Below are 15,360 nucleotides of genomic sequence, written 5' to 3' on the forward strand. Positions count from 1 at the left end.
CTCCACACGATGCCACTGTCAGAATAAATCACCCGGAATGAAAAACAACCACAGAGCAAAAAACCACCACCAAAAAAACCAAAAAAAAAAAAAAAAAACCAAAAAAAAAACCATTTACAGCAAAATTGAGAGCATCTCTGGGCCCTGCTGGGAGGAAATGAGCACCAAAATTTGGGAAGAAATTCCTCAGTTTGTGGCACAGCAGGGCTGGCAGCTCTGAGATCATCTCCCATCCTGGCCTGGCAGGGTTGGGGAAACAGAATTCAATTTCTTCTTAATTTAAATCCACCATCACACTTCTTGGGCTTGATAATTCCAAGGATTAAAATTAAGTTCTGTTTGGTAAAATTAAAATGAGTTCTGTTTGGTAAAATTAAAATTAAGAGTTCTTTTTAGTTAAAGAGAGCTCAATTTCTTCTCAATTAAAATCCACCATCACACTTCTTGGTAATTCCAAGAATTAAAATTAAGTTCTGCTTGGTAAAATTAAAATTAAAATGAGTTCTGTTTGCTAAAACAGAATTCAATTTCTTTTCAATTAAAATCCACCATCACAGTTGTTGGGCTTGGTAATTCCAAGAATTAAAATTAAGTTCTATTTGGTAAAACTAAAATTCAAATTAGTTCTGATTGGTAAAACAGAGCTCAATTTATTCTTAATTAAAAATTCACCATCACAGTTCTTGGGTTTGGTAATTCCAAGAATTAAAATTAAGTTCTGTTTATTAAATTAAAATTAAAATGAGTTCTGTTTGCTAAAACAGAATTCAATTTCTTTTCAATTAAAATCCACCATCACAGTTCTTGGGTTTGGTAATTCCAAGAATGAAAATTATGTTCTGTTTCATAAAACTAAAATTAAAATTAGTTCTGATTGGTAAAACAGAGCTCAATTTCTTCTTAATTAAAAATTCACCATCACAATTCTTGGGCTTGGGAATTTGAATAATTAAAATTCTGTTTGGTAAAATTAAAATTGAGTTTTATTTGGTAAAACACAATTCAATTTCTTCTCAATTAAAAATTCAACACCACAGTTCTTTGGCTTGGTAATTCCAAGAATTAAAATTCTGTTTGGTAAAATTAAAATTAAAATGAGTTCTGAACAGAGCTCAATTTCTTCTCAATTAAAAATTCACCACCGCAGTTCTTGGGTTTGGTAATTAAAATTAAGTTCTGTTTGGTAAAATTAAAATTAAAATGAGTTCTGTTTGGTAAAACAGCTCAATTTCTTCTCAATTAAAATTCACCATCGCAGTTCCTGAGTTTGATAATTCCAAGAATTAAAATTAAGTTCTCTTTGGTAAAATTAAAATTAAAATGAGTTCTGTTTGGTAAAACAGCTCAATTTCTTCTCAATTAAAATTCACCATCACAGTTCCTGAGTTTGATTAATTCCAAGAATTAAAATTAAATTCTGTTTGGTAAAATTAAAATGAGTTCTGTTTGCTAAAACAGAATTCAATTTCTTTTCAATTAAAACCCACCATCACAGTTGTTAATTCTTGGTAATTCCAAGAATTAAAATTCTGTTTGGTAAAATTAAAATTAAAATGAGTTCTGTTTGGTAAAACACAGCTCAATTTCTTCTCAATTAAAATTCACCATCGCAGTTCCTGAGTTTGATAATTCCAAGAATTAAAATTAAGTTCTCTTTGGTAAAATTAAAATTAAAATCAGTTCTGTTTGGTAAAATTAAAATGAGTTCTGTTTGGTAAAACAGAGCTCAATTTCTTCTCAATTAAAATTCACCACAGTTCCTGAGTTTGGTAATTCCAAGAATTAAAATTCTGTTTGGTAAAATTAAAATTGAGTTTTGTTTGGTAAAACAGAATTCAATTTCTTCTCAATTAAAATTCACCATCACAGTTCTTTGGTTTGGTAATTCCAAACCCATCATCACAATTATTAGGCTTGGAAATTCAAAGAATTAAAATTATGTTCTGTTTGGTAAAACTAAAATTAAAATGAGTTCTGTTTGGTAAAATTAAAATGAGTTCTGTTTGCTAAAACAGAATTCAATTTCTTCTCAATTAAAAATTCACCACCACAGTTCTTGGGTTTGGTAATTCCAAGAATTAAGTTGTGTTTGGTAAAATTAAAATTAAAATTAAAATTAAAATTAAAATTAAAATTAAAATTAAAATTAAAATTAAAATTAAAATTAAAATGAGTTCTGTTTGGTAAAACACAGCTCAATTTCTTCTCAATTAAAATTCACCATCGCAGTTCCTGAGTTTGATTAATTCCAAGAATTAAAATTCTGTTTGGTAAAATTAAAATTAAAATGAGTTCTGTTTAGTAGAACAGCTCAATTTCTTCTCAATTAAAATCCACCATCACAGTTGTTGGGCTTGGTAATTCCAAGAATTAAAATTAAGTTGTGTTTGGTAAAGTTAAAATTAAAATTAAAATTAAAATGAGTTCTGTTTGGTAGAACAGCTCAATTTCTTCTCAATTAAAATTCACCATCACATTTCTTGAGTTTGGTAATTTCAATCTCCATTTTGGCTACTTAGAGGAAAAAAAAAATCCTAATTTAAGGAAATTTTCACCAGAACAGCAGCTGATTTAGCAACACCAAAATCCAATTTACCTCAAGCTCTGACGAACTCCCTCCTTGGCACACGGTAATTTCTATTTTCTCTACCGAAAGTAGAGAAACAAACCAGCCAGACGAGCAGAAACTTTGTTAAAAATATTTATTTAAAAAAATACAATTGTTTTGCATGTCTGGTTGCACATAACTATTAACATATGATTGACTTGAATAATTTGCTACACTGCTTTTTTTCAAGCCAGCTCGCATTGTACAAAGCAAAATCCCTCTGTCAGTTCTTACATAAAATAGTTTTCTTTAACTATTCCCGCCCCATATTTTATTTTTTTTTTTTAAAAAAGATTGCAATACATTGATTTTTTTTTAAATTTTTTTTTTTTTTTGCACAAAAATCGAAGCAATAGAAAAAAGTCACCTGATTTCTCAGGAAAGACCTTCATGAATTTTGAACAAAAATTCCCAAAGCAGCGTTTGTCACTCTGAAGTGTCCGGACAGTGCAAAGGAAATTTTAAATTTAAAAGCTTTAAATGTCAAGATTTAAAAAAGCTTTTCCTCCTGATTTGATTCAAACCTGACATGTGCTCCAACAACTCCATCCCTGCCCTAAATCCAGTTTGCTCACAATTTGAATTTTCAGGATGATTTTTTTTTACACTCCGAAGGTCTTCCCAAATGTTACCTCAGAAGGTTAAATAAAAGCAAAATTTAATAACACTGAACAATTACTGAAAACTTTGGCTATTTATGTACTTGCATTACATACCAGCATTTATTTTTTATTTTTTTTATTTTTTTTTTTTTAAACACAATGGCGTTAAGATACCCTAATAAAAATATTTAAAAATTAAAAAATAAAGAAAAGACTGAGAAGCAATTCTAGGGTCACCTGGCTGGAAAACAAGGGGTGACTTTTACAGTTGTCTCATCCAGAAAATTCTCCAGTGCAGGAAGTTTCAGCCACTCACTACAACAAAAACTTTGCCTCTTGAAATCCGTAATATATATATATATATATATATATTTATATTTATATATATTTATAGAGAGAAAAGACAAAAAAAAAATGCAAAAATGCAACTCTGTTCTGGAAAGAGCCACTGGAAATGTTCCCCCCCCCCCCTTTTTTAAATTTTTTTTTTCTGCTGAATTTTCCCCTTTGATTGTTCTGGAAATCCCAGCAGGGGGAAAATCAAAATGTTCCCCCCGGAGTTCCAGAGGGAGGGATCTGCTGCCCAACTCCTGCCAAGAACCCGAGAATTCACCCCGAAATCAGCACAGCTGGCCAGATGTGCACTGCAGGGATGGGCAGGACGGCGCACACAGCTGGATGGGGGCGCTGGAGTGCCTAAAAATTTGATTTAAATTTATTTAAATTGATTTAAATTGATTTAAATCATTCCAAGACACATAAAACAGGTTAGCACAATCCAGGGAAGCTGCAGCAGCTCCAAAATCACCTTCCCAATCCAGATGTGCTCTGCAGGGATGGGCAGGACAGCACACACAGCTGGATGGGGGCGCTGGAGTGCCCAAATTTTGATTTAAATGGATTTAAATGGATTTAAACTGATTTAAATTGATTTAAATGGATTTAAATCCTTCCAAGACACAAAACCTGCCCAGCCCAGGGAAGCTGCAGCAGCTCCAAAACCACCTTCCCAATCCAGATGTGCTCTGCAGGGATGGGCAGGACAGCGCACACAGCTGGATGGGGGCGCTGGAGTGCCTAAAATTTGATTTAAATGGATTTAAATTGATTTAAATGGATTGAAATTGATTTAAATCCCCCCAAAACACAAAATGCTGCCCGGCCCTGCTGCTGGACCTGCGCCGCTCCCCAGGATCTCGGCCTCCCACGATTGCTGCTGATCAATTCCAGCTGCCCTGGTCTCCTTCAAGGGCACATTTTCCCTGGAAATTTTTTTTTTTATTTTTTTTACCCTTTTTTAATTTTTATTTTTATTCCAAAAATCGACTTCTCAGCCCTGAAAGCAGAGGGGAAGAAGCAATAAATCAATGAATCAATAAATCATTGAATCAATGAATCAATGAATCAATGAATCAATGAATCAATAAATCAATGAATCATTGAATCAATAAATCAATAAATCAATGAATCAATCAATGAATCAATCAATGAATCAATGAATCAATAAATGAATCAATGAATCAATGAATCAATCAATGAATCAATGAATCAATGAATCAATAAATGAATCAATGAATCAATGGATCAATAAATCAATGAATCAATAAATCAATGTATCATTGAATCAATGAATCAATAAATCAATGAATCAATGAATCAATGAAACAATGAATCAATGAATCAATGAATCACTGAATCAGTGAATCAATCAATGAATCAATGAATCAATGAATCAACGAATCAACAAATCAATTAATCATTGAATCAATGAATCAATGAATCAATGAATCAATGAATCAATGAAACAATGAATCAATAAATCAATGAATCAATGAATTAATAAATCAATGATTGAATCAATGAATCATTGAATCAATGAATCAATGAATGAATCAATGAATCAATTAATCAATTAATCATTGAATCAATGAATCAATAAATCAATGAATCAATGAAACAATGAATCAGTGAATGAATCAATGAATCAATGAATGAATCAATAAATGAATCAATGAATCAATAAATCAATAAATCATTGAATCAATGAATCAATAATCAATGAATGAATCAATGAATGAATCAATGAATCAATGAATCAATAAATGAATCAATGAATCATTGAATCAATGAATCAATAAATCAATGAATCACTGAATCAATGAATCAATGAATTAATGAATCAATGAATCAACGAATCAATAAATCAATGAATCAATGAATCAATAAATGAATCAATGAATGAATCAATGAATGAATCAATGAGTCAATGAATCAATGAATGAATGAATCAATGAATCAATCAATGAATCAATGAATCAATGAATCAATCAATGAATCAATGAATGAATGAATGAATCAATCAATCAATGAATCAATAAATGAATCAATGAATCAATCAATGAATCAATGAATCAATGAATCAATCAATGAATCAATGAATGAATGAATCAATCAATCAATCAATGAATCAATAAATGAATCAATGAGTCAATGAATCAATCAATGAATCAATCAATGAATCAATGAATCAATAAATGAATCAATGAATGAATCAATCAATCAATAATCAATCAACCAATCAATCACTGACTGTGCTACCGCAGCCATCACCGAGCGCTGTGACGGACCCAAGGCCACCGGGGAACCCTGAGACGCGACAGAAACCGGGAAAAGGGAATTTGGGGACATTTCTGGGAAAAGGGAATTTGGGGACATTTTTGGAACATTTTAGAGTCATTTTTGGAAAAAAGGGAATTTCAGGGTCATTTTGGGGGAAGGGAATTTTAGGACCGTTTTTGGAAGGGAATTTTAGGGTCATTTTTGGAAAATTTTGGGATCATTTTTGGAAAAAGGAATGTTAGGATCGTTTTTGGAAAACAGGGAATTTGGGGATTATTTTTGGAAAAAAAGGGAATTTTAGGGTCATTTTTGGAAAAGGGAATTTTGGGATCATTTTTGGAAAAATTTAGGATTTTTTTTTGGAACAGGGAATTTTAGGATCATTTCTGGAAAATTTTAGGGTCATTTGTGGAAAAAAGGGAATTTTGGGATCATTTTTGGGACAAAAGGGAATTTCAGGATCATTTTTGGAAAATTTTAGGACCATTTGTGGAAAAGGGAATTTTAGGATCATTTTTAGGATCGTTTTTGGAAAAGGGAATTCTGGGATTATTTTTGGAAAAAGGAATTTTAGGGTCATTTTTGGAAAAAAGGGAATTTTGGGATTATTTTTGGAAAAAAGGGAATTTTAGGATCATTTTAAGGATCACTTTTGGGAAAAAGGGAATTTTAGGGTCATTTTTGGAAAAAGGGGAATTTTGGGATCATTTTTGGAATAAAGGGAATTTTGGGATTATTTTTGGAAAAAAAGGGAATTTTAGGGTCATTTTTGGAATAAAGGGAATTTTAGGATCATTTTTAGGATCACTTTTGGGAAAAAGGGAATTTTGGGATCATTTTTGGGATCATTTTTGGAATAAAGGGAATTTTGGGATCATTTTTTCAAAGCTACAAAGAAGAAATCTCAACCCTGTTCACAGAGAATGAAACCGAAAAGAATTCTGTGCAACTGAACAACAGCACAACAACAACAAATCAAAATAAAATAAAATAAAATAAAATAAAATAAAATAAAATAAATTCAACACAGTCCCAGGAAGCAGATTTAAAGCTTGGAGGGGTCAGGACGTGCGAGGGAAAAATAAAAATGAAAAATAAAAATAAAAATAAAAATAAAAATAAAAAATAAAAATAAAAAATAAAAATAAAAATAAAAATAAAGCCACAAAAGGAGCTGGGCTCGGACACAGCAACACCGCAGCCTCAGAGCCTTCCTAAAACACAGAAAAATCACCCAGAAAAGAATTAAAAAATCAAAATAAACAAAAATTATTCCAGTTATTGCTGCTGAAATGGGCTCTGGCTCCTCTCACATCCCTGAATTCCGAATTTTCCTGTTCCACCCTGGCTGAGATGAAAAATCTCCCGCCCAAACTTTTGTTCCATGCACACAAAATTACCCAAAAATTGAATTTTTTTGTATTTTTTTTGCAGGAAATGCGGCAACCAACGGCGTCAGAAAGAAACCTTTGGCAAATCACGAGTGCAGGAGGGATTTGAGGGCTAAAAGTGAAGAAAAAAACCCCCCAAAAAAATAAAAATTTGTGAAATATTTCAAAAGTGGCCAATGCAGAGCGCAGAATCTGCTCAGAGGGAGGGTGGGGGTGTTTGTGATATTTATATTTATATGGAATTTTGGGATATTTGTATGGAAATTTGGGATATTTGTATGGAATTTTGGGATATTTGTATGGATTTGGGGATATTTATATGGAAATTTTGGGATATTTGTATGGAATTTTGGGATATTTGTATGGAATTTTGGATATTTGTATGGAAATTTGGGATATTTATATGAAATTTTGGGATATTTATATGGAATTTTGGGATATTTGTATGGAAATTTGGGATATTTATATGGAATTTTGGGATATTTATATGGAATTTTGGGATATACGGATTTTGGATATTTGGATGGAATTTGAGATATTTATATGGAATTTTGGATATTTATGTGGAATTTTGGGATATTTGGATGGAATTTGGGATATTTGTATAAAATTTGGGATATTTATATGGATTTTGGGGTATTTGTATGGATTTTGGGATATTTATATGGAATTTTGGATATTTGTATGGATTGAATGTGCCAAAATCTGACACATTTTATTCCAAAGATTCCATGGATTCTGAGGCCTTGGGATGTTATGAAAATAAAGGAATTTTCCAACCCCAGGGGTTTTATCCCTTCCTGACCTATTGCAAACCTGAGCTTGAATGTGCCAAAATCAGGAACTGAATGTGCCAAATGTGCCAAAATCTGGGACTAAATCTGCCAAAATCAGGCAAATTTTACCCCAAAGATTCCATGGATTCTGAGGCCTTGGGATGCTCCAAGTGAAAAAAAAAAGGAATTGTCCAATTCCAGGGAATTTATCCCTTCCTGACCTATTGCAAACAAAGCTTGAATGTGCCAAAATCTGGCCCTGAATCTGCCAAATGTGCCAAAATCTTGAACTGAATGTGCCAAAATCTGGCAAATTTTATCCCAAAGATTCCATGGATGATGAAACCTGGGGATGTTGTGAAAATAAAGGAATTTTCCAACCCCAGGGGTTTTATCCCTTCCTGACCTATTGCAAACCTGAGCTTGAACCTGCCAAAATCTGACACATTTTATCCCAAAGATTCCATGGATTCTGGAACCTTGGGATGCTCCAAGTGAAAAACAAAAGGAATTGTGCAATTCCAGGGAATTTATCCCAAAGATTCCTCAGATTCTGAAGCCCTGGGACGCTCCGAGTGGAAATAAGGAATTGTCCAAGCCCGGGGGTTTTATCCCTTCCTGACCTATTGCAAACCTGAGCTTGAACCTGCCAAAATCTGGGACTGAATGTGCCAAAATCTGGGACTGAATGTGCCAAAATCTGGGACATTTTATTCCAAAGATTCCATGGATAATGAAACCTTGGGACGCTGTGAATGAAAAAAAAGGAATTGTCCAATTCCAGGGAATTTATCCCTTCCTGACCTATTGCACACAAAGCTTGAATGTGCCAAAATCTGGAACTGAATGTGCCAAAATCTGGGACTAAATCTGCCAAAATCTGACAAATTTTACCCCAAAGATTCCGTGGATAATGAAACCTGGGGATGTTGTGAAAATAAAGGAATTTTCCAACCCCAAGGGTTTATCCCTTCCTGACCTATTGCAAACAAAGCTTGAATGTGCCAAAATCTGGAACTGAATGTGCCAAAATCTGGGACATTTTATTCCAAAGATTCCATGGATTCTGAGGCCTTGGGATGCTCCAAGTGAAAAAAAAAGGAATTGTGGAAAAAAATGAATTTTCCAACCTTAAGGGTTTTATCCCTTCCTGACCTATTGCAAATCTGAGCTTGAATGTGCCAAAATCTGGGACTAAATCTGCCAAAATCTGGGACATTTTATCCCAAAGATTCCATGGATTTTGAGGCCTTGGGATGCTGTAAGTGAAAAACAAAAGGAATTGTGCAATTCCAGGGAATTTATCCCAAAGATTCCATGGATGATGAAACCTTGGGATGTTCCAAGTGAAAATAATAGAAATATTGTCCAATTCCAGGGAATTTAGCCCAAATATTCCTCAGATTCTGAAGCCCTGTGATGCTCCAAGAGGAAATAAGGAATTGTCCAAGTGGAAATAAGGAATTGTCCAACCCTGGGGATTTTCTGGCTCCTGAGCTATTGCAAACCAGGAATGTGGGAATTGCATCCCCTGCTGGGGACAGCTCTGAAACAAAGCTCTGACCCCAAAACTGCTGCTAAAAAACCCCAAAATTCCTCCCTCACCCCCTTTTTCACCAGGATCCCCCTCCCAGGAAAGGCAGAACCCAAAGGTTCCTCACCCACGGGACATTTCTGTGCTCCTGCCACAAATCCTGAAAATCCACCATCCAACCAGAGCCAGCAGCAGCTCCAAATGGGGGAAAAAAAAATAAAATAAAATAAAATAAACCAAAAAACCAAAATTTCCAGAAGGAAAACATGAGTTCAGCTTCCAGATTTCCCTAAATCCTATTATTATTATTTTTTAAATTTTTGTGTTCCATGCAAACGTGACCAACATCAGGGGTTTATTCCCATCTCCAAAATTCTGGGTTCTCATTTATCTCCAACCAAACTCTCCCAATTCCACCAAAATCCTTTGATTTTCCACACAACCCAAGCCAGGCAGGCAAAAAAAAAATGATGCAAAAATCACCAAAATCCCCCAAAACCAAAGTCACTCCAGCAACAGGAACCTAAAAGAATAAAAAGCTTCTGTAATGCTGCGTTTTTATAAATTTTTTTTTGTTTTTTTTTTGCTATTTTTTAAATCACCACGGCACAGAACTAAAGCAGAACCTACTCTACACCCCGAAAATGAAAAATAAAATGTGACCCAGGAAAAGCTGGCAAGGAAATATTTCCCTTCAGGGACCTGAAAATTGCAGCAAAAGCTGCTCCTCTCCCTTTGCCACCATCCTGTCCACATTCAGTTTTATTTTTCCTCCCTCATTTTTATTTTTCCTGCCTCGCTTTTTTATTTTTCCTCCCTAATTTTTATTTTTCCTGCCTCACTTTTTTATTTTTCCTCCCTAATTTTTATTTTCCCTCCATCATTTTTTTATTTTTCCTCCCTCATTTTTATTTTTCCTCCCTCATTTTTATTTTTCCTCCCTAATTTTTATTTTTCCTGCCTCACTTTTTTATTTTTCCTCCCTCATTTTTATTTTTCCTCCCTCATTTTTATTTTTTCCTCCCTCATTTTTATTTTTCCTCCCTCATTTTTTTATTTTTCCTCCCTCACTTTATTTTTCCTCCCTCATTTTTATTTTTCCTCCCTCATTTTTATTTTTCCTCCCTCATTTTTATTTTTCCTCCCTCATTTTTATTTTTCCTCCCTCATTTTCATTTTTCCTGCCTCATTTTTTTATTTTTCCTCCCTCACTTTATTTTTCCTCCCTCATTTTTATTTTTCCTCCCTCATTTTTATTTTTCCTGTCTCATTTTTATTTTTCCTCCCTCATTTTTATTTTCCCTCCCTCATTTTCATTTTTCCTGCCTCACTTTTTTATTTTCCCTCCCTCATTTTTTTTATTTTTCCTGCCTCATTTTTTTTTTATTTTTCCCGCTTTACCTGGTGGAAATTTTCCCATCCAAGCCTCATTTCCACAGGAAAATCTGGATTTCTGTGGAAGTTTCTTGGAGAGGAGCCCACAAATATTATTATTTTTTTGGGGGCTTAACCCTCTGTCCAAAGCTATAAAAAACAATTAAGTGCACAAATTTTACAACAGCTAAATTGGCTTTTCTCCACAAAGGGAATAAAGGGGGAAGGGAAGCAATTAAATTGCAAGTTTTTAGTGCTCACTGATGAATTTTCAATTCAAATCCCAGCCTGCAAAATGTCAAAAAATCCAAGTATTTTTTGGTAGGCATCAAATTGGCCAACCCGAAAAAGTGCTGCTCTTTATTTACAAACAGCTCCAGGAATTTCCCAGAGCAGGCTCCAAAACCACAAAGCAAAATAAAAATTAAAAAAAAAAAAAAATCATAATAATCCCAGATCTTCGTGATCAACCGCAGCTTCGCTCCTGCGTTCCCAAAAAAAATAAAAATAAAATGAAAATAAAAATAAAAAGGTTCAATATTGCACATTTTTAAGAGGTGCAGGAATTTCCTCCTGCAGCTGCTGATGTCTAAATGTGAAGCATTTAGGAGCCAACAGGAGCTTGAGCTCACTCCCTGCTTCTCCACCTGAAAATTGAATTTTTTATCAATTTTTTATCTTTTTTTTTTTTTCCTCCCACTTTTCCCTCGGGCAGGTGAACAATGCCCCAAAAATAAAAATGTTCCGCCCACCTGTCACATCAGGAATACACAAAAGTGGATTTTGGGTTTTTTTTTTGTTGTTTTTCAGTGTCAGGATACAAAAAGGGAAAAATCAAAGAAAAATCCTGGGTGTTGTGGTTTTTAAAGGGAATTTCAAGCCTGGAGAAGTGGCAGAAAAAAGAAAATTCTGGGGAAATTCTGAGTTTTCCATGGAAAAGGTGCAGAATTTACAGCACAGGGAAAATCTCCCTCAGCTCTGAGGATGCTGAAGGAAGAGATGTTTCCATCTGTTTTCTGGGAATTTTTGTGAGGAAAATCAGGGAAATTTTCCAGAATTTTCTGGGAATTTTTGTGAGGAAAATCAGGAAAATTTTCCAGAACTGTGGGGGAAGAAGAGCAGTTTTCTGGGAATTTTTGTGAGGAAAATCAGGGAAATTTTCCAGAATTTTCTGGGAATTTTTGTGAGGAAAATCAGGAAAATTTTCCAGAACTGTGAGGGAAGAAGAGCAGTTTTCTGGGAATCTTTGTGAGGAAAATCAGGGAAATTTTCCATAACTGTGGGGGAAGAAGAGCAGTTTTCTGGGAATTTTTGTGAGGAAAATTTTCCAGAATTTTCTGGGAATTTCTGTGAGGAAAATCAGGAGAATTTTCCAGAACTCTGGGGGAAGAAGAGCAGTTTTAGGGGAATTTTTGTGAGGAAAATTTTCCAGAACTGTGGGGGAAGAAGAGCAGTTTTCTGGGAATTTTTGTGAGGAGAAGCAGGAATATTTTCCAGAACGATGAGGGAAGAAGAGCAGTTTTAGGGGAATTTTTGTGAGGAAAATCAGGGAAATTTTCCAGAATTTTCTGGGAATTTTTGTGAGGAAAATCAGGGAAATTTTCCAGAACTGTGGGGGAAGAAGAGCAGTTTTAGGGGAATTTTTGTGAGGAAAATTTTCCAGAACTGTGGGGGAAGAAGAGCAGTTTTAGGGGAATTTTTGTGAGGAAAATTTTCCAGAACTGTGAGGGAAGAAGAGCAGTTTTAGGGGAATTTTTGTGAGGAAAATCAGGGAAATTTTCCAGAACTGTGGGGGAAGAAGAGCAACACTAATGCTGGGCTCTGGAATTGCAGTCAGACAGCAACCTCCCCTAAAATCCAGGGAAAATTCCCCCAAAACCAAGGGGAAATTCCCCCAAAACCAAGGGGAAATTCCCCCAAAACCCAAGAGAAATCCCTCAAAACTGCAGGAAAACCCCCCAAATTTGCAAGAAAAACCCCCCAAAACTGCAGGAAAACCTCCCAAAACTGCTGGAAAAACCCCCAAAATTGCAAGAAAAACCTCCTAAAACTGCAGGAAAACCCCCCAAAACTGCAGAAAAACCCCCCAAAATTGCAAGAAAAACCTCCCAAAATTGCAGGAAAACCCCCCAAAACTGCAGAAAAACCCCCCAAAACTGCAGAAAAAACCCCCAAAACTGCAAGAAAAACCTCCCAAAACAGCAGGAAAACCTCCCAAAACTGCAGGAAAACCCCTAAAACTCAGGAAAAACCTCCCAAAACTGCAGGAAAGCCCCCCAAAATTGCAAGAAAAACCTCCCAAAACTGCAGGAAAACCGCTAAAACTCAGGAAAAACCTCCCAAAACTGCAGGAAAATCCCCCAAAATTGCAAGAAAACCCCCCCAAACTGCAGGAAAACCCCAAAACTGCAGGAAAACCCCTAAAACTCAGGAAAACCCTCCCAAAACTGCAAGAAAAACCTCCCAAAATTGCAAGAAAAACCTCCCAGAACTGCAGGAAAACCTCCCAAAACTGCAGGAAAACCCCTAAATCTCAGGAAAAACCTCCCAAAACTGCAGGAAAACCCCCCAAAACTGCAGGAAAGCCCCCCAAAACTGCAGGGAAAATCCTCCCATCCTGCTGATCCAGCACGGAGCTCCCAGGTGTGGCACAAGAAATGTTTGGACTCCAGCATTGAAAGTCTGTGAGAAGTGAAAGGAGCTCATCCCACCCCTCATGGGAAGGGAAATATCCAAAATCCAGCCCCAAATCTTCTCCCCAGAATTGTCCTGGATATAAATTTGGAATAAATCCTTGAAGAAGAAAAAAAAAAAAATAAAATAAAATAAAAATAAAGACAAAGGCAGCAGAAAAGTTCTGGTGCTTTTGTTGCTGCACAAGTTGTGGCGCCCTCGGGGCAGAGCTGGCAGCACAAACTCCAACATTCCCAAACTTTTCCTGGAATTCCAGCTTCCATCAGGATTCAGGGTTCTCCTTGCTGAGCACAGGATGCAGAAGAACAGAGGGTTTTGTTTGTTTTTTGTTTGGTTTTTTTTTTTTTGTTTTTTAGGTTTTTTTCCAAAAGTTTTTTTCCAAAAGTTTTTTTCCAGAGACAAACCTCCTCCGGTGCTGTTTGTGCAGGGTCAGTTGCTGCCAACACCACCCAAAATTCCTTTTGGATACAGGGAAAAAAATTTTCCAAAGTGAGGAGGAGAAAAAAATTGGAGCTGCAGCTCCTATTAAGGCGTTTGCATATACATTCCCAACCTGGGTTCTTCCAAAAAAACGGGGAATTTTTGCACAAAAAAGGTGCTTTTTTTGTCTTTTTTTTTTTTTTTGGATTCGGGAATGGCAACAACTCCAACTCCAAGTGTTGAGAATCTCAGTGGAATTACAAACTGCTTGTTTTTTTTTAAAAAAAAAAAAGAAATGTCCCGTCCTTGCCTTGCTGTGTTGCAGGGATGAATTCCTTGTGCTATGTCTTCTGCAGGTCTGGGGAAAAGGGGCCAGGGGTGGAGGGTCCATCCAGTCCAGACAGGGTAAATGGGCCATGACTGTTCAGCACGGATGGAAACTGAAAAATAAAACAAGAATCATCATCAAAAAAAAAAAAAAAAATTTTTTTAATTCAATGTTTATTCCGTATCTGTGCACAAAAAAAAAAAAAAAAAAGGGCAAAAAAACCACCCCAAATGTAACAACGAAACAAAGCAAACCATCCCAGATTCCAAGGATGCTCTTGTCACTTTTAATTTAATTTTAATGCCAAGCAGTGTCACAGCGACCCCACAGCCTCATTAAAATGGGATTTTAATCCAGGTTCTGAGGAAAACAAGGGTTTAAATCACTCCCCAGTTAATTATCAGCTGTTTCCAAGCTGAAATATCAATTGTCATTCCAGCCCTCCTTGTTTATTTTATATCCTCACGGTAGAGATGAGGAGCTTCCTTCATCTCCGTGGAGATGACAGATCCCAGCCCAGAAAATTCCATTAAATTCTTTCATTTCAGTGAAATTAAATAAAAATTTAATTAAATTGGTTAAATTCCAACTTTTACCACAGCAAATTCAGGCAGCAAATGTAATTCCAGTGCCAGAGTGGCAATTCCAGTGGCAGAGTGGAAGTGTGAGGGAAAAACATCAGAATTACAACTAAAGGAGGATTTTTTTTCTTAAATATAGAGGATTTTTTCCTATTTAATAAAAAATCTCCTGGTTTTGGACACTTCCAGGGATCCAGGAGTAGCCACGGCTTCCCTGGGCAATTTCCCCATCCTCACAGGGGTGAATTTTATTATTTCTTCCATAAAAATCATCAAAAACTGTGCCACACATCAGCACAGAGATCAAACACACACTTTTTCTCCTCATGGTTGTGAGATTAATTAATATTTTTAGTTGTGAGGTTAATATTTTTAGTTGTGAGATGAATTAATATTTTTAGTTGAGATGAATGTTTTTACTTGTGAGATTAAT

At 35.2% G+C, this 15,360-nt stretch overlaps 1 protein-coding gene and 2 long non-coding RNA genes across 3 annotated transcripts in view; all 3 read right to left on the bottom strand.

The window, feature by feature from the left end:
• Positions 1-2,683: 2,683 nt before the first annotated feature.
• On the bottom strand, positions 2,684-4,717 carry LOC132083424 (uncharacterized). Its single transcript, XR_009419941.1, has 2 exons — positions 4,216-4,717; positions 2,684-4,018 (listed from the first exon to the last, which is right to left on the bottom strand). It is a non-coding gene; the product is annotated as an uncharacterized LOC132083424 (long non-coding RNA).
• Positions 4,718-5,805: 1,088 nt separating this feature from the next.
• On the bottom strand, positions 5,806-12,157 carry LOC132083332 (uncharacterized). The gene is made up of 3 exons (XR_009419917.1): positions 10,497-12,157; positions 8,737-10,371; positions 5,806-8,342 (listed from the first exon to the last, which is right to left on the bottom strand). It is a non-coding gene; the product is annotated as an uncharacterized LOC132083332 (long non-coding RNA).
• Positions 12,158-13,911: 1,754 nt separating this feature from the next.
• ELK4 (ETS transcription factor ELK4) overlaps positions 13,912-15,360 on the bottom strand; it is a 29,295-nt gene continuing 27,846 nt past the window's right edge. Inside the window, exon 5 of the mRNA XM_059487861.1 lies at positions 13,912-14,458. Within this exon, the coding sequence (XP_059343844.1) occupies positions 14,360-14,458 (99 nt within the window). The 3' untranslated portion in view covers positions 13,912-14,359. The remainder of the gene's footprint in view (positions 14,459-15,360) is intronic.

The sequence above is a fragment of the Ammospiza nelsoni genome, chromosome 23, assembly GCF_027579445.1.
Source record: "Ammospiza nelsoni isolate bAmmNel1 chromosome 23, bAmmNel1.pri, whole genome shotgun sequence".
Lineage (NCBI taxonomy): Eukaryota > Metazoa > Chordata > Aves > Passeriformes > Passerellidae > Ammospiza > Ammospiza nelsoni.